This window comes from Pleurodeles waltl, chromosome 3_1, assembly GCF_031143425.1.
Source record: "Pleurodeles waltl isolate 20211129_DDA chromosome 3_1, aPleWal1.hap1.20221129, whole genome shotgun sequence".
NCBI classification, from domain to species: domain Eukaryota; kingdom Metazoa; phylum Chordata; class Amphibia; order Caudata; family Salamandridae; genus Pleurodeles; species Pleurodeles waltl.
The window spans coordinates 1,133,421,114-1,133,441,958 of NC_090440.1; the positions used below are offsets into that span (position 1 = coordinate 1,133,421,114).

At 45.5% G+C, this 20,845-nt stretch overlaps 1 protein-coding gene across 2 annotated transcripts in view; it reads right to left on the reverse strand.

The window, feature by feature from the left end:
• LOC138285018 (uncharacterized protein CXorf65 homolog) overlaps window positions 1-20,845 on the reverse strand; it is a 64,061-nt gene that overhangs the window by 18,256 nt on the left and 24,960 nt on the right. For both annotated transcript variants that reach the window (XM_069224440.1, XM_069224439.1), the window contains exon 4: window positions 972-1,088. In XM_069224440.1, the coding sequence (XP_069080541.1) occupies window positions 972-1,088 (117 nt within the window). The remainder of the gene's footprint in view (window positions 1-971; window positions 1,089-20,845) is intronic.

Consider the following 20,845-nt stretch of genomic DNA (forward strand, 5'->3'; position numbering starts at 1 on the left):
ACAAGACAGACCTTTCACAAAAGTTAAAATAGAAGTTCATCACAAATCCCAACTACGAAAGGAACCTTACAATTCAAGTTATGTGAGAGTGCTCAGAAGCAATTATCATGAAGTAACATTCTTCACACAGATTGTAGAACTCACAGTACTCATTATATAGGTGTCATAGTATCTTTCATGAACTAGAGTCTCACAGCATTGTTTGTGAGAATCATCCTCACACCACGTATCTTGAAGGAGACCCATTCAGCATAAATCATGAAAAGACCTCTCACTGTAATCAAAGGAGAGTTCTTCCATTATTCACCATAGCATAGATCCTCATAGCATTCCTCGCAGCACACCATTATAACATACATCATTAGAGAGGACCTTGTAGCACTCATCATAGACAAGATCCTCCTAACTCCCAATATGATAAAGGCCTTATTCATCATGGGTGAGACACTCACAGCATCATTCAAGGAAAAGGCCATTGTAACCCCCATCATAGGAAAGACCCTTGCAGTACAAATTTTATTAGAGGATTTTACAAGAGAGATCACACAGAAGGTTCTTATCACAACCATCACAGAAGATACCATCACAACAGCTATCAAATGAGAAGCCATACATGGAAAACTCCCTTGCAGGTAAAATTGTCAGATGACTCCATGTCACCAAATAAGCAATGTGCCAGTCATGAATTATTATATAGCAACCTAATATATTTAGTAGGCATCAGTGTGATTTCTATTAATGGAATCAATTTGACTGAATTACCATACAAAGGTTTAAGAAGTACAATTCAAGACTGGTGCTTTGCGCCCCTGCTGATCCAAGTCAACAGGTAACATTACACACAGAGTACATCACAGCATCATGCGAGAGGATTTAAGAAATGCATTAAGGAAAGATACTGACTGAGCCAATACTTTCTTATTCACATTTACTTCCTTACACTGTTGATGATCAAAAGATACTGTACATACGAGAAACAGCAAGGAGGATGCAGGTCTCCCGCTCACTCAAAATCTCTGAGGCGTAGCAGTGCCGGTTCTCCAATAAATTCTTTATTTGGCCATTCTCATCTGCCAGCTCAATCTCTACTGAAAGAAATAAGAGAGCACCAGTAAATCCAAGGTCCTCAATTTCTCGAGAGCAGAGGGGTGAAAGTGAAGTGGATGTCTACCTCTGATTGTGGTATTTGCCTTCACCTTCTCCCCATCATATATCATAACTTGTAAATCAGGTTGTCAGTGAAAGAATGCCTGAACTCTCATCTCTTCTTTAGACTCTTGGCCATTGTCAGGAGCTGCTAGTCAAGAAAAAAAATGGTGGACCTGCAGGGGATGGCTACCGGTTCCCCACAACAGTTGCTTATCTTCAAGAGTGCTTCCAGGCCTAACCTTACCAACAGAGTAAGTCACTAGTTGCCTATGGAGCTGTTGTCACTTCATACTACGCTTCTCTGGACAACTAGGATGCCCACATTCCCCAGTCAGCTCAAAACAGGTGATGCACACCCATCTGCGGCTACAAACAGCAGGCTTTGCTGAGGGCTTTTCTTTAGAAGGAGCTGCTCGCTACCTGCCAAACATTCGTCAGGAAGGTGATGATTTGACCTCCAGTCACACATATGTTCCAATTAAATAGAAGGGATAATATATTTAGAAGGGTAAAACAAGTGGCATTAGGTCCAGAGTGGAAGGGATAATTGGATGGTATTATGATATTACCAACAAGTGGAAAGGTGTTCTCTGAGGAATACAAGGCATCCATTGTTTACAACTCCCTTATTAGTTCACCATTTGTGATCTGAAAGGGCCATATTGGCCTGCTGATAAATTTCAGTGGTTAGTCTCAGGGTATGAGAGATCGGTGGAGTCTGATGACTGTGTGAAGTCTTTACAAACCTAGGGAAATCATTAAGTGAGAAAGCAGGATGAAAGTATGGGATAAGAAAACACATAAACTTGGAAGGACAATGAGATTTCTGGTCCAGTATACAGCCCCCTCCATAACAATATAAATTTAAACTGGAGCATACTGTTCTGTGATACCTCACCGGGTTACTCTTTAGAAATCTGGTGGAGGTCATTGGGAGCGTCTGCTCTTAGAAGCAACTGCTTGGCTGGACTAACACACTTTCCACACAGGTGGGGGTACAAAAATATATAGCAGGCATCCCCATTTTGTTGTGGAAGATTAAGGATATAATTTTACAGGTCCTGAAGAAATGCTATTTGATTATTGCTTGACATACCAAGGCATGAAACATGTTGACCGAGAACCAATATCAATGTAAATTTCTTGATCCTACCATACTTAATATACCATGAAATCTGACTCTTTCCTTGGGAAATCTATATCATTAGGTCCATAAGTTTCTTACACTGTTTTTAATTTGACATAGATCTTGATAGTTTATTAAAACTACAGCCTTAAAACATCCATGGCAATTTTCATCCACTTTTTCCAATCTTCTCACTGACAGACTGGGACACCTCTACCTGCTTAGTCAACTTTTGGTAATCCTTAAAAATACCTCTTGCAAAGTGCCCCCTCGTGAGGCCCTTTGGGCATTTTAGCCCAAGCCCAATGAGAAGCAGGTCCGATGATGAAGCATGCCACCTTTTGTGGGTGAGGGCACTTGCTTCTAAGAGCGGATGCTCCCAGTGACCTCGCCAGATTTCTAATAAGTAACCTGGCGAAGTACCACGAAACAGTATACTCCAATTTAATGTTGTAAGAAGAAATATGGACACCCTTCCTCATGAAGCCTACCACCTGGTTTTCGTCCCCGTTCAAGTGTGCAGGCAAAAAACAAATGTCTGTGCTTGTTGCTTGGGGATTCAGAAACGTCTTGCTGTCTGCAGCTTAAAGAAACACTGCAACGATATATATACCTTTGCTTTGTCATTGCTTGAGATGCCACAAAGTACATGGACAGCTAACTGTGCAAAGACACGTTTTAACTTGGGGAAAAGTCATGACTTTAGGAAAGGAGTACAAGTTATTGCTCAGTTGAGAGTACCCTAATTTTAGCCCCCGTTAAAGAGGCCGCATACTTCCAGGACAGCTAGTGACCATGGCTTCCTTCATAAGTCTTTTATTCAAGGATATTTTACAGAGCACGCTTTCAGATGGGTAGGTATTTCTGCAATTGTTTGGAGCTCTTTCAACCCTAGAAGAGTTCTTCTGGTTTTGCAGCCATTGTCCTCTTCATTTCAGGACTTGGCTATTGCATCCTTTTGCCACATAAGTTCCAGACCCTTGGAAAGAGGAAATCCCAAAGTCTGCAGCCATCCTCTGCTTCGGGGAGCCCTGAAAGATATCAAGCTCAACTACACTGTGTAATCATTAATGAACTAGGGACTGCATTAATTGACCCTAGTTATCAGATTTGTTGTCTCATTCATAACAACATGTAGGGCACAATAGGGAAAGCCACTTTGCAGCTCAACACCAATGGGCACCACTGAGGCTCAATTTTAGTGCACTACAGGAGAGTATGAAATGCATGAATCATCAACTAAAATTTGAAGTTTTGTCTTATGACTTTGAGTGCTGTGCCTGTGTTTGTGCATTTAAAAGTAGTGGTTATGCGAGCAACACACTTGTTCAATATTCTTGTAGTACAGGTTAGAAAAATAGACCAGCAAACTCTTGCAGTGTAATTCCCAGGTGTTAAACATGGGGATTATGAGGGCAAATATCTGTCACCAATACTGTGAACAAAGTCCTAATAACCACCACTAATGCCTCCCGTACTTAAAAGGTTAATCCATGGACGTTGATACACTAAAATGTCATGGGCAGCAGAAGTGACATCACATACCCTCACATCACATATCTTTAAGCTTAATGACATAACAGGAAGTGACCCTGATTTTATTCCAGGCCGTCTTGTGACATGTACTTAACCATTATGACATCACAATAAATGACATTGATGAGGCTCAGATATAATTGCATGATTTACATAGGACACAACTGAAACGAAGGTTAATTTTTGATACCACCTATATTACGATGCTATATTGTGGTGCTGGAGAATGTTGTTAAATAGTGCATTTTAAAGCACAATTTTCAGACAGATTTTCAAAAAAAAAAAAACACAGGATCTGAAAGGGCACTCATTACGTTTTTCAATCCTTTCATGGCGAGAGCCAAGCCAATGCAACCTGACGCTCCACAGAGGTTGATCTCATTTTTTTCAAAATGTACTATGGGTTCACCAAATGTCAAAAATTAGCTCAATTCTGCCAGAGCTAGAAGCTTGTCATGATTGTTCCAAGTATGCCAGTGTCATTCTTTTATTTATGCCATCAATATACACAAGTGACTCTCATGTCAAACATTACCTCAGTATGTAAGGGACAGCATTTTGTCATGATTGCCCTCCTCCCATATGTCGGGTTGCCCGCCTTTATGCAAGAGTTGCCTCCAATGTGTTAGTACCAGCATCATTCCACAGGCGTCCCATAGACAAAGAAGTATGTTCCCGCCTAATGGAGTTTCGGGCATGAAATGCCTTAAAAGGTGTGCTGCTAGGCAACATTTTAAGCATAACCCGAATTGATGGAACAAATCGAAACAGTTGTAAATTGAAGTTGTTATTGTTCCAAGCAACAGAAGTTTAGGAATATCGAAGCAGCTTTTATATTCAGACGAAAATGTTCTACTTCCTCTGTTCCTCCTACATACCCTTTGCAGCCTGAGTTCTGGGGTCGCAAGGCCAGTGTAAGGGTTCCTAGGGCCAAACCAGGGGTCACACCTGTGACCCCTGTTGAGTCCTAAATGATGTCCAAGGCTCAACTATGAAATATATGTCTTGAATAGGTTGAGTACCCTGTATATCTATCGGGCCACTGGGATTATGCAATTCTCTGGTCATGGTGTATGCCCGCGTAAATATGGACTTGCTGTGTTTGCCACACAATTCATCATCTGTTGCATGAGCTGCAGCTTGTAACAAAAAACAATGTTTCTAGCTGAATTGAGTCAAGAAGTTACTAAAAAATGGCAACACAGGTTCATGGGCACAAGAAGCCCGGTTGCAAAGGTTAGCTGGTCATCTTCCATCTTATTGCTGTATTTGGGTGTTAAATTCTGCTTCTGAATGAAGATGAAATAGTCTCACAGACAGTGTTACCATTTGTAACAAGCATTGACAAAAGCCAATAGATTTCGTCTTTGTTTTTTCTTTTGCATTTTATCTTACTATTTAACAGGGTTATAATTATCAGAAAAATGTTACAATAATGTTTTAAATTTGATAAACTGGAATTAGTTGTTAATGTTGTGATGCATGTTGAATTAGTAAACAATAACATTAAGAATATATAACGGTTTATCAAATTTGAAAGAAGCATTTTTTATTACACTTTTCTTATATGTATTATCTAGCTAGATAGTAAGATGGAATGCAAAAGAAAAAACAAAGGTGAAACCGATTGGCTTTGGATTTTGCAGTGGTCAGGCACTGCACAGTCCCCTGCATTGACTGGACTATCTTATGACGGTGCTCTGAGTCCCAGGTGATGAAGATTTCTTGCTACTGCATAAGTTCTTCCATTGACTAGGCACTGCACAGGTATTTTCATTGATCTGGCACTGCAATTGTTGTGAGCACAACAAACACATAGGTAAACCAAAAACAAAATAATTCCCACATGCTGAAACCATAAAGCTTATGGCTTTACTATAAATTGAAAAACAATCTGCGTGTGATGTGGAGTAGCAGGCGGTCCTACAGAAGGCACACTTTTTGTGTACGCCATGCTTAATTTGAGCCAATTTTTCTGGTGTGGAGCATAAACATTTATTGGAAATGTCCGGCACTTATTTGTCTACTTCAGGCATTTACTGTGTGCAAAGTAGACACTTGGAAAAGGTATATGAAAACCAAAAAAACTATGGCTCCCACAGGCTGAACACATAAAGCTAATAGCTTTACTATGAATCGATAAAAAAATCTGAGTGGAGTAATAGCTGGTCCTAGAGAAAGCATTATTTTTCATGTGCGCCGTGCTTATAAAAACAGTGGGGGTCATTCCGACCCCAGCGGGCGGCGGGCGCCGCCCTCTGGGCGGAGACCGCCAAAAGACTGCACCGCGGTCAAATGACTGCGGTGGTCATTCTGACTTTCCCGCTGGGCGGTGTAGTGCTTTTGTCTTATTTAGTTTCTAAAGCACTAACATAACACAACAGAAATGCACTTCTGAGGTCAAAGAAGACTTTTATTGTTGTAATTCTTCCCCAACCACAATATTTATGAATGACGAATTAGTAGCTTTCAAGTCCGCGTTAATCAAACAAAATATATCAGTTTGCAATATACACAGCAGGTTATATTTATAAGATATTGAATGCAAAGCAAAACAAATACTTCACCGTGTGGGAACTATCTACAGCTTCATCTTTCTAAGGTCTGCAAGCTGATGACCCCTGTCAGCCGCGAGAAAGAGAGATTCATCTACCCACACGGGATTGCTGGCAGCTGGCGCCAAGCTCCAGCACGAGGTCCGGCAGATTCGAATCTGACTCTCTGCAGCCTGTTACATTCGTTACAAAGGTGTGCCCCCTCCTCTCAGACCTGGGAAACTGAGCAAGCCTTTTGGAGACTGGCCAGGTCTCCAAGACTACTCCTGTTCCCAAGCTCAAGCGAAGAAAAAACAACACCCATGTACTCTCTCTTATCATGTCTAGTCTACTGTGAGAACAAAACATCTTGGTTCATCTTGTGCAAAAACACAGCTTGGAAAAATACAGCTTGGATTCTCAACTGCAATGTCTAACTCCACGTTAAAGGCAATGGGCAGCTAACCTAAATATCAAATGCAATGTCTAGTGTCATGTCAAAGCCAATAAGCATCTAAGCTGAATACAAAATGCAATGTCTTATATCATGTCAAAGCCCATAGGCAGCTGAGCTGAATGCAATGTATAATATCATGTCAAAGCCAATAGGCAGCTGAGCTGAATATAAAATGCAATGTATAATATCATGTCAAAGCCAATAGGCAGCGGAGCTGAATACAAAATGTAATGTATAATATCATGTCAAAGCCAATAGGCAGTTAAGCTGAATACAAAATGCAATATATAATATCATGTCAAAGCCCATAGGCAGAATACAGAATGTAATGGCTAATGCAATGTCAAAGCCCATAGGCGGCTCAACTGAACAAAACATACCATGTGCTACTGGTGAACATTGAGCAACTAATATGCGCAGTGGTGAAACACAAAGTCATTGGTCAAAACAAACTTTATCAAATGGCAGTACATTCCGCCCTTTGACTAATGAATTTTTGTTTCACATATCTCTTGTTTCAAACAAAAAAAAAAAAAAACATCAGATCAAAGCAATCCCTGTAAAGCAATAGAAGTGGATTAACACATTGATTTCATAACCTTTCACATCAGATACATCTACATAGAAAAGACTGAGCAATTTTTTTTCTCTGAATGAGTCTCTAATTCAACAGTGTTAGCAATTTGATGTGGCATGAGTTCTACTCATGTAAAGGGGCACGGTCCACCTGAAAGGTTTGCTGGAAGATAAGCAAAAGTCAGAGTTCCATACGAGAGGGGAAAAAAAAAAAAAAAACACAGCTTAGTTCCAGTGGAAGAATGCAATCAAACAAGTTGAACTTGAACTGAAGGCGCAGTTTGCGCAAAATGGATCCATGGTGCTGGCACTTTACTCAGCCAGGTTCAGGTTGGGGATTCGGTCCCTTCCCCGACCCCACACGCACACACCGGAAGGGGGACCACACAGCACACTCAGGGACAGTGGCGAAACGTGGTAGGATCTGCAAAAGAAACAAGTATGACTTTTCTTGCAAATAACATTTTTCATTTAAACTGCACCCTTCCTCTTTCTTTCCCTGTTTTATAATCAGCAGGACGTTTTTGAGGCCCTTTGTTATATTTTCTGCAGGTTCTGGAGGATCACTTGGGGCTTCAGCCCACACATCAGCACTGAGGTTTTTATCTGCTGCGCCACAGCTTCCCTTTTCTTGCACTGTCAGAAGGGCTGGGGCAGACTCATTCTTTAACAAACCTCCATTCACTGCATTTTTGTCAATTTGGGCCATTCTGTCTCCAATTTGTATGAATGAATCAGATTCTTTTCTAGGTATCAGCATAATTTCGATTTTTCCTTGGTAATCTGCAGCAATCACTTTCCCTAAAACCTGATCAATTTGCCATTTCTGTCCTGGTAACTTTCCTCTCCCCAACTGCTCTGTGACTGCTTGCATGACAAATTGCTTTTGTGCGTGCTGCACAGTTTTTATCAAATCTAGAGGAATGTGCATCTCTCTCATCTCTGCCCACCTGTAAGTGGCTTTTTCTCTCAGCTGTTCACATTTCTGGGGCACCCACTTAGCCATCCCCACTAAGGCAGAATTCTGGGTGAACACTTCTCTCTCTGAATTTTTCTCATTAACATCTGCAAGGTAATTGAACCAGTTAGGTGCTAAAACATTAGCAATGGACCAAAAATCAGCGTAAAAATGACACATCTCACGTAGCTCTTGCTTTAAAATCTGACACACATTATACAACGCTGTTCCTTCTACTGTGCCAGAAAGCAACATTTCAGTCAATGAATCATTAGTAAAACAAACATGCTTTTTATCTTCAGTAGACACGAATTCAAATGATGCACACAATTTCATTGGTAATTCTTTTATCTGTGGTACTCTAGCCCTGTCTTGCAAGTACCAGATCCAGTGTATGATCCTAGCTAGGGGCACTATTTTCTTTCCTTGTTCTTGATTTACATGTACATAAGTATTTCCTTCTTGCACTGCGCAAAAACCTAAAGTCTGCATTATTTCATTTGCCAAATCACAAGCGCGCAGCTGCATATAATTTTTCTCAGTGACCATATACAAAAGTGTTAGGATTTCTCTCAAATGAGGGCTATTCTTTTTCCAAAAATCAAACAAGCTAATGAAACTCGGGGTGTCTTGCTCTAAAATCCTTCGTTTTACTTGTGCATTTTGCAACAGTAACTCGTAAATCACATTCTGGTCTCTCTCGTCCGTGTTATCAGTTAAGGAATGCATTTTGTCTGCCAAAAACCCTGGCTCACACGAAAACTCAGTGCAGCTCGGAGCTGTCTTAACCCCCTCATTACTGGAATGGGACAAGAAAGATTCTTCAAAAACAGCCTTTTTATAACTTTCAGTCGGGCTAATTTGCTCACGTAAATTCCTATTTTCATGTTCCAACTGCCTACATTTCTCCTGCATTTCTCTGTAAGCAGATAAAGGTATCCAGACCTTTCTGTCATCATTACTTCCAAAAGACACGTTTTCTACATATGTACAACAGGAATTATTTCTCAAAACATTATCAGGCATTTTAGCTACACATGCATCTTCAGACATGGTCTGCAGTGCTTCTGTAATTCCCCAAACAGAAAACAATTCACAGTTTTTCTTAGCACCATCAGGCAGTTTATCAACACATGTATTCTCAGACATGGTCTGCCGTGCTACTGTGATTCTCCAAACAGAAAACAATTTCTGTAATTCTCCAAACAACAAAAAAACAATTACACTTTTAAAGTGTGCACTTAGAAATCTACCAACTCGTCAACACCCTCTTAATCACCTCTTAATGACCGACCCCACTTCTGGTACCAATTGTAGTGCTTTTGTCTTATTTAGTTTCTAAAGCACTAACATAACACAACAGAAATGCACTTCTGAGGTCAAAGAAGACTTTTATTGTTGTAATTCTTCCCCAACCACAATATTTATGAATGATGAATTAGTAGCTTTCAAGTCCGCGTTAATCAAACAAAATATATCAGTTTGCAATATACACAGCAGGTTATATTTATAAGATATTGAATGCAAAGCAAAACAAATACTTCACCGTGTGGGAACTATCTACAGCTTCATCTTTCTAAGGTCTGCAAGCTGATGACCCCTGTCAGCCGCGAGAAAGAGAGATTCATCTACCCACATGGGATTGCTGGCAGCTGGCGCCAAGCTCCAGCACGAGGTCCGGCAGATTCGAATCTGACTCTCTGCAGCCTGTTACATTCGTTACAAAGGTGTGCCCCCTCCTCTCAGACCTGGGAAACTGAGCAAGCCTTTTGGAGACTGGCCAGGTCTCCAAGACTACTCCTGTTCCCAAGCTCAAGCGAAGAAAAAACAACACCCATGTACTCTCTCTTATCATGTCTAGTCTACTGTGAGAACAAAACATCTTGGTTCATCTTGTGCAAAAACACAGCTTGGAAAAATACAGCTTGGATTCTCAACTGCAATGTCTAACTCCACGTTAAAGGCAATGGGCAGCTAACCTAAATATCAAATGCAATGTCTAGTGTCATGTCAAAGCCAATAAGCATCTAAGCTGAATACAAAATGCAATGTCTTATATCATGTCAAAGCCCATAGGCAGCTGAGCTGAATGCAATGTATAATATCATGTCAAAGCCAATAGGCAGCTGAGCTGAATATAAAATGCAATGTATAATATCATGTCAAAGCCAATAGGCAGCGGAGCTGAATACAAAATGTAATGTATAATATCATGTCAAAGCCAATAGGCAGTTAAGCTGAATACAAAATGCAATATATAATATCATGTCAAAGCCCATAGGCAGAATACAGAATGTAATGGCTAATGCAATGTCAAAGCCCATAGGCGGCTCAACTGAACAAAACATACCATGTGCTACTGGTGAACATTGAGCAACTAATATGCGCAGTGGTGAAACACAAAGTCATTGGTCAAAACAAACTTTATCAAATGGCAGTACAGGCGGGCGGGCGACCGCCAAAAGGCCGCCCGCCCGCCCAGCGGGAAAGACCCAGCAACGATGAAGCCGGCTCCGAATGGAGCTGGCGGAGTTGCTGGTGTGCGACGGGTGCAGTGGCACCGTCGCGATTTTCAGTGTCTGCAAAGCAGACACTGAAAATCATTATGGGGCCCTGTTAGGGGGCCCCTGCACTGCCCATGCCAGTGGCCAGTGGCATGGGCAGTGCAGGGGCCCCCAGGGGCCCCACGACACCCGTTCCCGCCAGCCTGGTTCTGGCGGTGAAGACCGCCAGAAACAGGCTGGCGGGAAGGGGGTCGGAATCCCCATGGCGGCGCTGCTTGCAGCGCCGCCATGGAGGATTCATTTGGCCAGGGGAAAACCGGCGGGAAACCGCCGGTTTCCCTTTTCTGACCGCGGCTTTACCGCCGCGGTCAGAATTGGCCAGGAAGCACCGCCAGCCTGTTGGCGGTGCTTCCGTGGTCGTTGGCCCTGGCGGTCAATGACCGCCAGGGTCAGAATGACCCCCAGTGTTTTCTAGAGCCGACCATAAACATTTATTAGAAATGCCCGCACTAATTTTTCTACCTCAGGCATTTACTGTGGGCAAAACAGACACTTTGGAAAGCCATAGAAAAGGAAAATAAAATATATAAATTGCATCCCGTACTGTAAATGCTTCTTAAAATAGCAAAAAATGCAGCATTAAAACGAACACAACACATTTTAGCTTCCACATATTAAAAACATAACGCTCATGGCTTTTCTACCAAGTTAAAACAAGTAAAATGTTGCTTCTCTGCAAAAGTATAAAACATTCAATTAATTGGAGATCATTACTAAACTAATTCAACTAATTACACACGCCAAAAACATGACATAAAGCTGCCATCACGTTAGAACTGGTATCCGTGGTGTGGTCTCCCATGTCTTTTTTGCCTCTGCTTCCCATGTTTTTGATTGTATTCTGGACTCTGTTTTTGTTGTTTTTGCTACTCTGGGCACTTTGCCACTGCTGCTAAAGTGCAAGTGCTCCTGTGTAAAGAGTATGTGTAATTGGCTTTTCCATGATTCACATATTTGATTTACTAGTATGTCTCTAGTAAAGTGCACTAGAGGTGCCCGGGCCTGTAAATCAAATGCTACTACTGGGCCTGCAGCACTAGTTGTGCCACCCACATTAGTAGCACTGTAAACATGGCTCAGACCTGCCTCTTCAGTGTCTGTGTTCACAGTTTTAAGCTGCCAATCCGACTTGGCAAAGGGAACCAACTTGCCAGACCTAAACCTTCCATTTTTTATAAATGTAAGGCACCCTTAATGTAGCCCCAAGGTAGCCCCATGGGGGGTTGCAGTGTATGTTAAAGATGAGGTACGTACTGATGTGTTTTACATGTCTTGACAGTGAAATACTGCCAAATTTGGTTTTCACTTTTGCAAGGCCTATCTCTCTCATAGGTAAACAGGGGGGCTGCCTTTAAATATTCTTGAAGTGTAGATTCCCTTTCAGAGCAGTTGAGTTGATTGTGAATCTACTCTAGACAGTGACGCAAAGGGAGCTAGGGTGTAGCCTGCATATCTTGATGAACCATCTGAGCTAGAGTCGAGGGAGGAGTGGTCACTTACACATGAATGGGCTGTGCCTACCCTCACACAATGCAGTCTCCAACCCCCTGGTGTGTCTGGGGCCTGGCTGGGCAAGGCAGGATCTTGTGAACAACAGAGACTTTCCTTTGATGTTTTCCTACTTCAACAGCAGAAAGGGGTATAAGTAGTGGACCCAAAACTCCAGACTTTAGAATACTTCTGGAACCAAGAGGAACCTCTGCCAAGGAGAAGAGCTGAGGAGAAGTGCTGCCCCCTCCTGTGACTGTGCTTTGGTGAGCTATCCTGCAGTTACTGCTTCTGCCTGTGAAAGGGGATAAGGACCGGACTTTGTTGTGCAATCCTGCTTGAAGAAGAATCTCTAAGGGTTTGAACTGAGCTTGCCTCCTGTTTTGAAGTCTCAGGGACATCAAAAACGTACTCTGTCAGCACCTGGACTCGCTGCTGAGACTCTTGCCCTGCCAAGTGGTGCCCTATCTAGTCCCTGGGCCCTTGAAAGGTGAAGTTAGCAGAACAAGGGTTGAAATCCATGCATAGAAAGCTGTGCAGGGAAATTCTTGATGCACCATCTGCAACGCGGCTGATTAACGACACACCACCCGCTTCACAGCTGAAATTGACGTTCCACCTTCATCACGGCAGGTAGATCGATGCATCGTGGCTGGAGAAACAACACAACACCTGCTTGTGGCTGCAGATAATGATGGAAATCCCACACAGAGAGGTTTTCTTACACCATGCGACCGGATTGCTCACGCATCGTCCCTGGGACTCAAAGTCATCGTGAACCTGTGCGGATCCGTGGGGCCCCTTCCGGAAATGGATGCATGTCTCTCTTGCGAGGGAGAAAAACAATGCATCCCCTACCTGGCCTGGCGTAAGGAATTGACGCATTCCTGACTTTTCCAATGCACACTTGCTCATGGGGCTTTATTTTTGATGCAAATCAGGTACTTTGTGCAACAACAACATTTCCATTGTTTTCTATGGAGTAAGAATCTTAGGCTCTTATTTGACTTTGGGGGTAACTGCCGCCTACCGCCACAGCGATGGCTGCCAACATACCGTTGCCGTGGCTACCAGCCGCCCACCCCCAGAAGGCTGGCAGAATACCGTTGACGGTCATGGCGGCGGACGGCGGCAAGATGGCGCTGCTGCCAGCAGCAGCACCACTACAGCAAAACACCGCCGACCGTATCATGAGCCATGATACGGCCTGGCGGTGTTTTGCTGGCGGACGTTGCTGCTGGCAGCAGTGCCGCATACCAGCTCCTGCCGGATGATCCCCTGCAAGCAGGTAAGTCGGGTTCTCTGACAGGAGAGGGGGTGGTGTGTTGTGGGTGGGAGTGTTGTGTGTGTTTGTGGGGGGGTCTGTGTCTGTTTTTGTATACGTGCATGTGGGTGTGAGTCGTGTTGAATACTTGCATGAATGACTGAATGTGAGTGTACATGTATGTTGTGTGTTGTGAATGCATGTGTGTGACAATGTATGTTGGTGTGTGTTGCAGTGTGTGGGTATGTATGTGTGCATGCATGGGTGGATGTGGGTATGCGTGTGTGTATGATTGTGTATGTCTGCGCGTGTGGGTGTGTACATTTGTGGGGGGTGGGAGAGGGAGGGGAGGGTGGGGAGGACTCTGGGGAGGGGGAGGTTGGTGGGGGAGACTCCTATCAGAGCCAGGGGAGGAATTCCCTTGCACTGACTGTGCCTACCGCTATGGTTTTCATGGCGGTACGAAGACCATGGCGGTAGACGGGTTCATATTCCAGAGGGTTGGATTGTGACAGACGCCTGCCTGGAGACTGAAGTCTCCAGCCCAGCGGCTGTTACCACCCTGGCAGATGGAGTGGTCATAATTTGGGAAAAGGTACCGCCAGCCTGTTGGCAGTACCCTTCCCCAAATTTCCGCCATCTGCCAGGGTTGTAAAGGGGACCTTATTCTTTTCAAAACTTATATCTTGATTTGTGTATGTTGGGTTTTTGTAATTTTGGTCTTGTTTGATTTAGATACATATTACCTATTTTCCTAAACAGTAGTCGTTTCACTGTAATACTGTGTGTGTTGGTACAAGTACTTTACACACTGCTTCTGAGATAAGCCTGACTACTTGTGCCAAGCTACCAAGTGGGTAAGCAGGGATTATCTAAATGTGTTTATCCACTGCCCTGACTAGAGTGAGGGGCCCTGCTTGGACAGAGTGTAAACTGACTGCCAACCAGAGACCCCATTTCTAACACATCACTAACAAATATTAAAATTGTATACCATACTGTAAAGGTTACTCACAACAGCAAGAAAAGTGAATTTACATGTGCACACATTTTCTCAACAGTAAAAGTTGCAGCGGCATAAAAAAAATTACCATTTAGTAGAAATGCTAACTCCAACTTGCAAACATTTTCTTCACAAAACTCTAAGGCACTCAAATAAGCTGGAATCTTTCGTAACGTAAAAAAGTAATAACACACACCACAAAAATGAGCAAAGGCCGCTGTCAGTACAAAATAAAATTACGTTTATAACATGCTTGACAGATTTCTTAAAAGGGCAAAAAAGGTGCATTTACACGTGTGCACATTTTGTTAAGAATTAAAGTTGCAGCAGCATAAGTGCCACAAAAAAATCACGCTCAAATTATAACTCCAAACTATACAGCACTTAACAATTAAGCAAAATTGAAAATAGAAAAGTAGCTCTAGTATGTCCAATAAAATCTCAATGCTCCACAAAATCTAAAACACGTAGGGGCATATTTATACTCTGTGTCCACCAAATTTGCATCATTTTTTTGGGGCAAATTCAGTGCAAACCTAACTCCATATTTATATTTTAACATTACACAAGTCTAACGTCAAAGTATAGGCGTTTGCATCATTTTTCAGATGCGTGCACCTACCTTGCATCAATGAGATGCAAGGTAGGCATTCCCATTTTAAAAAATGGTTCTATCCCCATAGCCCCATATTGATCATCCCATGCTAAAATGATGCATGGGTGCGAGGAGGGGCTAAATAATGGTGCACCATTATTTAACTCCTGGGTCAGACCAGGCGTTAGGGGACCTGTGGACCAAGTTCCATGGTTAAACACTATGGCCCTCATTACAACCCTGGCGGTCGGTGTTAAAGTGGCGGTAATACCGTCAACAGGCTGGCGGTAAAAAAAATTGGATCACGTCCATGGCAGAAACCACCAACACAGACAGCCACTTTAACACTCCGACCGCCACGGTGGTAGCAACAAACACCGCAGCAGTAACCGCCAACAGCCAGGCAGAAGACAATGTACTGCCCACACTATTACAAGGCACCAACCTGCAAGCTTTTCCGGGGCGGTACCAACGCCATCAAAAGCACGGCGGAAACAGTACACAGAAGGGAAACCACTCACCTCTCGACACCCAAGGAAGAACTAGGACGTCATGGAGCCCAAGTTGCAGATCCTATCCATGTTGCCGTATGTATTAATACACCACAAAGTGGAAAGAAGGCGACGGCGGGAACAACAATGGTGAGTACTGCACTTACCAAACAGGGGAGGGGAGGAGGGAAAAGAGAGTGACACACACACGTGACACGCAACACCGACCCCCCCCACCCACAACAATATACACACACACATATCCAATAACATCACAGATACACCCCGTCACCCCCTGGAAGAACGCAAGGACCAAACGAAATGAGTTAAACTAGTATAATATTGAAACAATCAGATAGATCAAGAGAACAGCAAATAATCAGTATACACAAATATTTACAGCAAGTACACAAGTCCTTACATGAAATGTCCGTGGACCAGTGGTCCTAAAAAGCATGGGCTAAGCCCACACATGACACCTGCCTTAAAACGGAGAGAACACTGCAGGGGCACCAGGTCGATAAAAAAACAGGCACCTCAGGGAGAAGGGGAGTGGGGGCACCTCAGCCGGATGATGGTACGACACCACTGCTCCTCAAGGGGGCTCCATGCCCACTGGCTGGTCCTGGGGAGTGCAAAGCCACAGTCTCACAAGTCTCTCAAGTAGGTGGTTTGCCCACTGCTTGGTCCTGGGGAGTGCAAAGCCACAGTCTTTCAAGTCTCTCAAGTGGGTTCACTGCTCACTGCTTGGTCCTGGGGAGTGCAAAGCCACAGTCTCTCAAATGGATGCCTGTGAGTGGATGACTTTCTCCACTGGTTCTGGAGGGGGCTTTGTGCCCAGAGTGCTTCATCCTGCCAGGGACTGAGTGAGTGGATGCCTTTCTCCACTAGTTCTAATGGGGGCTTTGTGCCCAGTAATGCTGCACCTAGGGTGTGGCTGTTGATTTCGTCTCACCTGGGTGTCTTAGCCACGCGATGTACCTGGAACAGGTAGCATGATACTCCATGGAGGCAGAGCCACACGCCATCCTGCGGCGACTTAGGCTGCCAATTGATGGTTCGTGTCAGTGCTGGAGGTGGTGTCTCAAGTGGCGTGTCCAGGGTCCAGGACATCACCTGCAGACTCTGACGGCTGCACACTGGGTATGGGGCTGACGTCCGACAGAGTGGCATCGGCTGTGCACATGGCAGTGCTGATGGTGGTGCAGGTGGCGGTGTCTGCGGCAGAGATGCTGCCAGTGCTCGTCGTGGTGCAAGTGACTGTTTTGGTGGATGGAGACACCATACCGTCTCCGGCAGCCTCGGATGTCTGATCCTTGGGGAGGATGCTGCAGACTGACGTTGTGGCAGCGGCGGTGCAGGTGGCGGTGCAGGTGATGGTCAGAACGGCGGTGGTGACTGTGGTGCATGCGGCTGCCATCCCTGATGATATGGTGGTCACCAGCCCCTCACCAGGAGACATCGTGCCCTGAGGTGACGTGCCCTCCCGCTTGCAGCCCTTCCCCATCTTGACAGTTGCTGCAGGGACCTTGGCACTGTCCACTTGGTGTTTGGGCGAGGCCTTGCTGGGTGGGTGGTGTGACTGTCCCCTGCTGGAAGCCGGCACATTTTTTTACCTTTTCAGGTGGTGGAATAGGGTGGTCCTTCTTTTCTGTTGGTGGCACACTGGCAGCTCTGACGGGTGCCCCCTTAGACCGTACTGGAGTAGCAGGGACCACAGCAGATGCAGATTTGGTGGCTGAGGTGCTGAGCTGGGATCTAGACATCCTGGCCCTAGGGGATCGACGGGGGGTGTAGGGAAGTGGTTAATGTTAGCTAGGAAATGTTTTTTTGACATACTGGGATGGAAAGATAGAGGGGGTGTGGGAGTGGAGGAAGAGGTAGTGGTTGTAGGAGGTGTACATCTGCTGAGTTTGGGTGAAGGTGCATGGGTTGGAGGCTGTTGTGAGGTGGATGGCTGTTGAGTGGGTTTGTGCGTGCTTTTGTGTACTTTGGGAGAAGGGCTTACAGACACACTGGGAGAGGACGCAGGGGAAGTGTGAATGGTAGTGGAGGTGGTGATTGCATGTGAGCGGTGTGTAGTGATGGGTGTGATGGAGGCAGTGGCTGATGATGTAGTGCATGCAGGTGTGAGTAGAGACGAGACTGCGAGGGAGGTGAGGACGTGGAGGAGGGGGACACAGTGGAGGAAGTGGATGTTGATATGTGTTCATGGGTATGGTGCTTGTGTGAGTGCCTGTGGGATGTGTGGTGCTTATGTTTGCCTGAGCTACTTTTGTGTGTTGATGTGTGTGCATGCTGGTCTGACGGTGTGCTTGGGATAGGCTGAGGTAGCGGGGATTGGGTCTGGGTAGGGAAGTTGGAGGGGGGAGGCTGGACACAGGGACAATGGCTTCCATCAGTGCTGAGGCCAGAGCCTGAAATGCTCTCTGTTGGGCCGCCACATCAGAATGAATGCCCTCCTGGTATGCATTTGTTTGCTGCAAATGCCTCTCAACACCCTGGATGGCATTCAGTATGGTTGACTGCCCAACAGAGAGGGATCTCAGGAGGTCAATAGCCTCCTCACTGAGGGAAGCAGGGCTGACTGGGGCAGAGCCTGAGGTGCCTGGGGAGAAGGGGATGCCCACCCTCCTGGGTAAGCAGGCAAGGGAAACATGCTGAGGGGCTGCTGGGAGGGCAGTGCTGGAAGGGGGGGTGGCGGCTGTACCTGTTGTTGGGGTGGGCACAGAGGTGTCCGAAACCACCAGAGAGCTTCCATCAGAGGAGGAGTCGCTGTCACTGGTATCCCCTCCTGTCCCTGTCATGGAGCTCCCCTCGCCCTCCGTCCCACTGGTGCCTTCACCCTCCAGGGCCATGTGGGATGCAGCTCCCTCTGTTGCCGGTGCCTCTGCTCTTCCGCCAGATGATGCTAATGTACACAACGACAGGGTGACAAAACAAGAAGGGGGGGGACAGAAAACACACGTGGTCAATGCCAGCAGCACCACTACCGTTGGCGGACACAACACACAGGGAGCAGCCCTATGCACTAGGCCATGCACTAGCAGTTAGTAGGAAATTCACCAGGCCATAGGGTAAAATGCCTAACACCATTTGCTGCACACCTGGAACCCACAGGAGCCTGCCCAGTTGTAGATGCCCACTAAAAATATTTGGATTAGAGTGCTTCAGAGCCAGCCGAACAAGGGACCTACCCTATCAAGGTCGCCCTGGGGTAGGGGAAAGGTACAGGTGGAAAGGAAATCACTCACCCGTCCGGACCGTCATACTCATTGCCCACCAGTTCCCACCCATGCTCTGACGCACATACGCTGACAATCCTCACATGCAGGCCTCAGCCTCCCCCACATTTAACTTCCATCCACACCACTCCAAACAGGCATTGCCCACGCATCATGCTCACAGTGTACTCACCTGTTTGTCTGGAGGACCGTGGAGTTGCGTGTACCGGGGGAGGTCCCCATCCACCAGTTTGTCCAACTCCTCCTCGGTGAAGGCAGGGGCCCTTTCCCCAGACACTCGAGCCATTGTTGCTTCCAGACTCAGGTCACAGCAGCACTTGCAGTGTAGGTCCTCTCCTGTTGAAGGTCAGGTATCAAGTGAGTGAACATATAGAAAATGGCGTACATCATCATTGGCTCCTGGAACCCATAGGGCCCAATGATGACCAATGCTGAATTGCACGGCAGTCTTCGACGGCCTACTGTGACACTGCACAACGCCAGCACAGTTACCTCATTTCCCCTTGTCCCTCCTCACAAGTCAGGCAGCCGCCATTTCAGGGGGGGCACATGGCATGGCACCTAACTGCGTCACACCAAAATTTGGCATATATACGGACAAACTACGCCACACACTGATTTACTCACATTACTGCAAACACACTTGTGCAACATATGTGGTACATGACCCTCTGCTCACCATTCTCGTCCATAGGGCACATCTGCTGGGGAAGATGATGAGATGGCTTGATCCTCCAGTGTACAGACCCCTGGTGGACCTGGCGATAATGGAAGACAGACACATCATTATAACCTACAGACTTGATCGTGCCACAATCCAAGACCTGTGTGCCAAATTGGAGCCAGACCTGATGTCAGCTATCCGCCATCCCACAGGAATACCCGCTCTAGTGCAGGTCCTGTCAGTACTCCATTTCCTGGCAAGTGGCTCCTTTCAAACTACAGTGGCCATGGCATTTGGGATGTCTCAGCCAATGTTTTCTAACGTGTTGACCAGAGTGCTGTCTGCCCTGCTGAAACACATGCGCAGCTACATCGTGTTTCCCCAGGTGGAGGATTTGCCCACAGTGAAAGCTGACTTTTATGCCCTGGGTCATATCCCCAACATCATTGGTGCCTTTGATGGTACACATGTGGTATTTTCCCCCCTCCCCCTTGGAAATGAACAAGTGTACAGAAATCGAAAAAGCTACCATTCAATGAATGTGCAGATGGTGTGTTTGGAGGACCAGTACATCTCTCATGTGAATGCCAAGTATCCTGGCTCTGTGTATGACGCTTACATTTTGAGGAATAGCAGAATCCCTTATGAGATTGGCCAACTCCAGAGGCACCTTGTGTGGCTAATAGGTGAGCCGAAAGTCCCCACACAGTATGAGTATGTGTCTGGTTATGGGGTAGTCCCTAAGGGTTAGTGTGTGTCTAACAGTTATCCCTCAACATTTGCAGGTGACTCTGGTTACCCCAACCTCTCATGGCTACTGACCCCAGTGAGGAATGCCAGGACAAGGGTAGAGGAACGCTACAATGAGGCACATGGGAGAACTAGGAGGATAATCGAACACACCTTCGGCCTCCTGAAGGCCAGATTCCGGTGCCTCCATCTGACAGGTGGTTCCCTATACTACTCACCGAAGAAGGTGTGCCAGATAATCGTGGCCTGCTGTGTGCTGCAGAACCTGGCATTGCAATGCCAGGTGCCTTTTCTGCAGGTGGATGGGCCTGATGATGGTATTGTGGCAGCGGTGGAGCCTGTGGACAGTGAGGAAGAGGAGGCAGAGGAAGAAGATATTGACAACCGAATGAACATCATCATGCAGTACTTCCAGTGACACACAGGTAAGAGACTGTAACTGCTC